The sequence below is a fragment of the Arachis stenosperma genome, chromosome 2 (assembly GCF_014773155.1).
Source record: "Arachis stenosperma cultivar V10309 chromosome 2, arast.V10309.gnm1.PFL2, whole genome shotgun sequence".
Taxonomy (NCBI): Eukaryota; Viridiplantae; Streptophyta; class Magnoliopsida; order Fabales; family Fabaceae; genus Arachis; species Arachis stenosperma.
Window position 1 is genome coordinate 91,791,806 of NC_080378.1, and position 6,995 is coordinate 91,798,800.

The 6,995-nt window shown below is 33.4% G+C and overlaps 2 protein-coding genes across 4 annotated transcripts; one reads left to right on the forward strand and one right to left on the reverse strand.

The window, feature by feature from the left end:
* Positions 1-780: 780 nt before the first annotated feature.
* LOC130963157 (uncharacterized) lies at positions 781-1,739 on the reverse strand. The gene is made up of 3 exons (XM_057889307.1): positions 1,538-1,739; positions 1,137-1,221; positions 781-955 (listed from the first exon to the last, which is right to left on the reverse strand). Exons 1-3 carry the CDS (start codon positions 1,737-1,739, stop codon positions 781-783), a joined length of 462 nt encoding a protein of 153 aa, XP_057745290.1.
* A 2,354-nt stretch (positions 1,740-4,093) lies between these two features.
* Positions 4,094-6,125, forward strand: LOC130961458 (metallothionein-like protein 2). Of its 3 annotated transcripts, none has more exons than XM_057887361.1 (2): positions 4,094-4,256; positions 5,715-6,125. In XM_057887361.1, the coding sequence occupies exons 1-2, from the start codon at positions 4,192-4,194 to the stop codon at positions 5,887-5,889; spliced, it is 240 nt and encodes a 79-aa protein (XP_057743344.1). In that variant the 5' UTR covers positions 4,094-4,191; the 3' UTR covers positions 5,890-6,125. The 3 variants fall into 3 exon arrangements, with proteins under 3 accessions (XP_057743344.1, XP_057743343.1, XP_057743342.1); XM_057887360.1 differs by having other exon boundaries at positions 4,095-4,256; positions 5,712-6,125; XM_057887359.1 differs by having other exon boundaries at positions 4,098-4,256; positions 5,706-6,125.
* The last annotated feature ends 870 nt before the right edge of the window (positions 6,126-6,995 follow it).

Genomic DNA, 6,995 nt, shown 5'->3' on the forward strand with positions numbered 1-6,995 from the left:
ACGGCATCTCTCACACATAAGAAGTCATTCAATAGTAAGCATTGGGGATGCTACCGGTCGGAACAACGGGAGCCCTAGCACCCTCATTCCTCCACCGGACCATACCTAAGAAAGGGGGCACCACCGTCAGCCCACTCTCCGAAAAAGGAGAACCATGCAAAAGACTTTCACTAAGCACACCTAAAGAAATCCCAAAAAACAGCGGCATCTTCTCCGTTTCTCTATCATTACCACAATCACAAAACTAGTGACACCTCCTAATTCCTACCACTTTTACCTAGAAAAATGGCCCCTGGGTAGACAAATGTAGAAGCAGACAAATCGAAAGAAAAACACGGCATAAATAAAGCAGAAATTAAGTAAACACCAACCTAATTCTCGAAGCGAGTAGAGAAAATGACGCAGTGTGAAACAAAGGACGAATGAATGCGCAATCAACAAAGGACTAGGCAGGAAAGCAAGCAGTGAATGGAGAAATAGAGAAATAGGAGAAGTGACAGAAGAAAAAGAAGTTATAAATCAGAGATATATAAAAAGAGAGAGAAGCGGTTACAAAAGTAAAATCCTAACGTTTCAAAGAAAACAGGAAGGGGCGAAGGGCGAAATTGGAAAGAAAACCCAAAACTTCTTTTCATATTAAAACGCCATTATGACGCTTAAGGAACTGCAATTAGAAAATCCCCTTTCGAGAAAAGTAGCGGACAAGTGACGGGATGGCCAAGCATTTTTCGGATTTCCAACCTCGACCAGAGAACCCAGACAATGCTCTCCCTGCCAGGCTCATGGCCGCATGGCAAGATCAAAAGCTCCTTCAGCGATGAGATCGAGCCCAATCACTCTCTCATTCTGGGAGTAACTATTCTGGATCCGATCCCGAGGTCCCTCATCGGAGCAGCCTCCAACCGGGTTACCTGGGTCTGGGCCTCCATCATGGCCAAAACCGATCCTGTAATCCCTAACCAACATTCAAAATCAAATATCCCTCTTATCTTAACTAATAAGATAAGATAACATAACAAATTCTAACTATATAAAAGGGCTAAAGACTCCCTCATCAGGTATATTACACATTCCTACTCTCATATATATCTCTTAGATCTATGTTAACTTGAACATCAGAATATTTTTATAGGTACCACCTCTCGCCATTCCAGGATCCAACAACGTCACTACCTTGACCGACGGATCCTTGATCCGTCCTATAATTCGTACCAATGACATCTTGTACACATAATCATATATAACTTAATAATTTTAATAATAGATTATTAGGACAAATATTATATTCCAACAATCATATATATATATATATATATATATCAGTATTTATATATTTATTTTTATATTTAAAAAGTTATAATTCATATAATTAATAGGGGTAAGTACGATTTTGGTCCCTTAAGTTTAGTGCCAGAATCGAATTCGTCCCTCTTGTTATTTTGCCATTAAAATCGTCCTTAATGTTTTTTTTCGTATTAAAATCGTCCTTTTTACTTTTTTTGGACAAAAATACCCTCACCACTACCAACACAATTACCTCCTCTACCACCACCACCACCAACACTAACACCTCCACCAACAGCACCACCAACACCACCACCAGCACCATGACCACCACCAACGGCACCACCAACGGCACCACCACAACCTCCCCATCCCCGCCCCCGCCTCCCTTTCCCCTTCCCCCCACCCCGACATCCCCTCCCCCTCCGCAACACCACCACCAACGCCGCCGCCATCCCCCTCCCCTTCCCCTTTCCCCTTTCCCCTTCCCCTTCCCCTTCCCCGCCTCCCCTTCCCCTTCCCCTTCCCCCCCCCCGACGTCCCCTCCCCCTCCCCAACACCACCACCAACGCCGCCGTCATCCCCCTCCCCCCTTTCCCCTTCCCCCTCCTCGCCTCCCCTTCCCTTTCCCCTTCCCCCACCCGACGTCCCCTCCCCCTCCCCGCCTCCCCTTCCCCCACCCCACCCCGCGTCCCTCCCCCTCCCCGCCTCCCCTTCCCCCCACCCCACCCCGCGCGTCTTCCCTTCCCCCCACCCCGCGTCCCCTCTCCCTCCCCGTCTCCCCTTCCCCCCCCCCCCAAACAGAAACAGAGAAACACAAAGCCAGAGAAACAGAAACAGACAAACACAGAGAAACAGAAATTCAAAGCACAAAGAAGAGATCTGGTTCGAAGAGAGGCAGCGGCTGCAGCGGCGGGACGGCGAGACTGCGGCGGCGGGACGACGGCTTCTCTTCTCCCTTCATCGTCATCATCATCAGAGTTCTGGAGGAGGAGGCAGCGACGATGAGGTCACGGCGGCGACGACGGAGGCTCCCTGGCGCCGTCCCCCTCCCCCCCTTCCCCCTTCCCCCTCCCCCTCCCCCTCTTCCCTTCCCCTCCCCTCTCCTCCCCTCCCCCTTCGTATACCCTTTTCTTTCCCCACCCCCAACGCGTTTTTACGCGTTTTCTTTTTTTTTTTTTATTTTATAATTTTTATTATTAAAATAGGATAGGGGTAGTTTAGGAATAAAACAAAAAATTATATTGAAAAGGACGATTTTAATACGAAAAAAAACATTAAGGACGACTTTAATGGCAAAATAACAAGAGGGACGAATTCGATTCTGCCACTAAACTTAAGGGACCAAAATCGTACTTACCCCTAATTAATAACATATTTAATTTAACAAATTAAAAAAGATATATATTTTTAATTTTGTCCCGTATATGGCACATATTATTAAACTTGTATAAGAAAGAATATAATAATTTACTACGTAATTTTCGAAATGTACCGGAATAATTGCTTAAGATGAATATTGTATTTGAGAAATTTTCCTAACCTAGCTATAATAAAATGCTAAAATTGGTTTTATTTTTGGTTGATATTTTACAGGAAAAGATAATAGTGAATGTCGTGCGTCTAAAGATAGTTCCATAATAATAAATTATATATATCATTCATTTTTAGCGTCCCCTTCCGAAAAAAAAAAAAAAAAACATGCATGAAGCATCCATGAATGTTTAATTAATTATTGCAATTAAAGAAAGATTAAAATTGCAAGGACGGCGTTCATCTATGAAAACATATCATAAAAAACGATGAGGATAATTTTGTTTATTTCGCATCGATAATAACGATGATATATTGATATAGAACTATATAGAGGTTTCTATTTTAATTTATCAAATTTTGGATTTTGCATTAGAACAAAATAAGTAGTTATCTTCCTCTAGATACCGTTTATTCCAAGACAAAACTTCATAGATCATAGATAAAAGTTTGAAAGAGCATTACATAAAACAAATGGTTTCAAATTGATTTTTAATTCATGTGAGTAATTATAATAATCATACTAGTTGTATACTAAAAAAAATTAGAAAAAAAAAACAAATTAATTTCTGACATTTTATCTTATTTTAAAAAAAAATTTACGTATACATCTATATCAATCAAATTAATATAATAAGAATCATATTTAATTTTTTTTATTTTAACAGACTTAAATAAACATAATAGATCGATGTATTTATATTTTAAAAAAAATCAAAGACTTAAATATTTATAGACTAAAAAATCAAAAATTTTATTTTCTCAAAAAATTAAATTATATATATAGAATATATATTAACATATAAAATATATATAAAAAATAATTTAAATGATGTATATATTTATATAATAATATATAATGAATAATTTTAGTTATTAACTTTAATATGCACATAATATTTTTTATTTTTAATTACATAGTTATTTGAGAAATAAGTAGAAATAAAAAAATGAAAAGAAAAAAAATCTGAAATGCATGTAAGACTTTATTTGTTTAAAGTGAAGTAAGGGGTAAATAAAAAAAGAGAAAAATTAATTTTTTTTTATAAATTACACTTCAAAATTTTAAATTTTTTTCTTCCTTCTCTTTTATTTATCTACTATAAATTACACGAGAAATAGCGTGCAGCATACAAAGACGAGTAAGAAAAACGACGTGGACGAGGAAGTTGTTCTAGAACACGTCATTTTCTTATAGTGAACAAGATGTTGCCACGTGTACGGTGGATAACACACATACACACTCACCTCGTCCACTATAAATAGAGGGCCATGAATCTCCATGGAGAATCATCAGATTAACGTTCTATTTGTGTGTGTGTGTGAAGCCATTGTTGTTTCTTTAATTCACTCATTTCTTTGTTTGTGAGAAATATGTCTGGCTGTGGCAGTGGAAGCTGTAGCTGCGGCAGCAGCTGCAAGTGCGGCAGCGGCTGCAGGTACATGAAAAAATCTTTCATGTTTAAATCTTTAATGATGAGTTTAAATAAATTTAGAATAAATGACCATTTGTACCCATAAAAGATGAAAACGCTGATATATGTATTCACATTAGATCGAAACTAAATTTGTATTCATGTAAGATGTCTTCCGTGTGACAAAAGTACCCTGTTTTTGGAGGATTGGAGTGTCACGTAAGGTATTTTTGTCACATAAAGAACATCTTGCATGGATACAAGTTTAGTTTCAATTTAGTATGGGTACATATGTCAGTGTTTTTATATTTTATAGATACAAATGGTCATTTGTTCAATAAATTTATTATAAATTAATGTATTAGTAGTACAAAATATATTTTTATGTGACTGTTTAATTATATTTAGTTAATTTTAGATAATTATTTATTAATTAATATAAAAATAATTATTTTTTTTGACAATACGTAATCGAATATATATATGTATATATACTAATAGTATATTAATTAAAAATTTTTTATTATAATTTTTTTCAAATTCTTTATCCACAAATTCATTCATGTAATTAAAGTTTCATTATTTAATTTTTTCCTTACATTTTCAGAGTTTCAACAATATAGAATTCATTATATATGATATTTTCTGTTATTAAAGAATTATTTTGTCCTTTTTATTATTTTTATAACAATTTTATTAGATAATCAATAAGTCTAACCAATAATAAATTAACAAAAATTTTTAAATTATATTTTATACTAATTAATTATTATTAATTAATAATTATTTAAATTTTATTTTTTAAAAAATATAAAATTAATAATTATTAATTCACAAAGAATATTTTTTACACAAAGATATTCATGCATAGATGGCGACTCAAGATCAGTTTCATAAAAATTATATATAAAAGTTTTCTTGTTTTCAATTTTTAGTTTTGTTTTAGCATTTCTAGTTTACATTTGTCGTTAGTTTATTCCGTGATAAAAAAATAGAATCATCAAAACTAAAAATATATATGATATTTTACATTAACAAAATTTGAATCTTAATATTTTCTATACATGTTGAGAAATATTAATTAATTAATATTTTTCTTATTTGAAACAACACTAACTAATTCCTTATTTTCTTCACTAAAAATATTGATTCTCTAATAATATTTTTTAGACATATTATTAATTATTTTCTTATTTAGAATAACATTCAAAAGTTATTTTTTTATTTTTAATTATTTAATTTATATTAAATTTTAAATTTTAAATTATAAATTTTTAAATTTTTAATTTTAAATAATAAATCTTAAATAAAAAATTGACTTATATTAGCATGTAAAATTTATTTATTTTTTTTATTAATTAAATACCGACTAAATTTTAATATAAGTATTGGTTTGTATACTTTTTCATAATATATATTAAAAAGTATCTTTTGGTCTTTAACCGTGGGGTTTTTATACGTGAATAATTGAAGCTGCAGCAGCAAAATGTACCCAGACTTGAGCTACGCAGAGAACACAACTACCGCAGCAACCCTTGTTATGGGCGTTGCACCGGCCAAGCCTCAATTTGAAGGTGGCGCTACTGAAATGGCCGCCGAGAACGGTGGCTGCAAGTGTGGGTCCTCCTGCACCTGCGACCCATGCAGCTGCAAGTAATAATGAATGAATGATGACGAGCTTTCCTATCTTGCTACCTTCACCTGTTGGAAATTCTAAGCAGAGATAACGTCATAAATACATACATAATAAATGTTTGCTTGTTTTTGTTTTTGTGTTTGGTTCAAAATCGTTTTAAAATAAATGCTTTGTTGTGTGTTTGTTTGATCTTGTACTTCGCTTATATATTTGTATCATAAATCTCTGCTTATTAATGGAAACACTGTTTTATGGTATGAGAATAAGAGTTTCGCTGTTTAACTTCATAATTTCGGGCATACAGTGTTGCAATTAAAAGAAAAGTAAATAAATTAGGTTGAAAATAGTCAAATACATAACGACCATGCAATACAACACAAACATACTTGATTTTATTGAGATCGAGACATTTGCAGAATAACTAATCTGAAATCGTGGTAAAATCATTTTATTCGTCCATTTAAATAAATATTAAGAATTTAAATTTCAATTGTTATATAAAACAACAGTTTAACGCGACAATAACTCTTAAATAATGAAGTTAAGACCAATCTTTGTCATAATGCTATGACTTATTTTTTCAAGCACAAATTATAGAATTTTATTTTAGGATTCTAATACATATACACATCATAAACTCCTGTGGTTTATTTTATTTTATATTTTTAACTAAAAGTTGCATGTAACAAATCAGTCTCTTAAGATTTTAAAATTTTATACTATAATCTTTCAATGAATCAAAATAGGATAATTACAGTGTACAAAAGTAAATTGATATAGAAGTGTGAGATTATGTGCAGAAGCGTGCACTGAAGACATGTGTCTCTGACTGTCTCGGAGTTATGAGTTGCCTGTGGGAGTAGAGGAAGAGAAAGTTTTGGCTGAGTCGGCTAATGTTCATTGAGCCAACTTGTAAAAGTAACGGTATAAACAAGGTGTTTGAGTTGTAGGGGGTTGGACTGTGGAAATAATTTGGTTGAGAGTAGTTCGTTGTGTTATTAGTATGCTTCTTGTTAGAAAAAAGAGAACAAACTAAAGAAAGTCTTTTGTATATATTCAATCTGATAAAACGTACAATATATAAAAGGTATTTATAGGTGCTAAATGAATTAAAGTACTAAAGACAT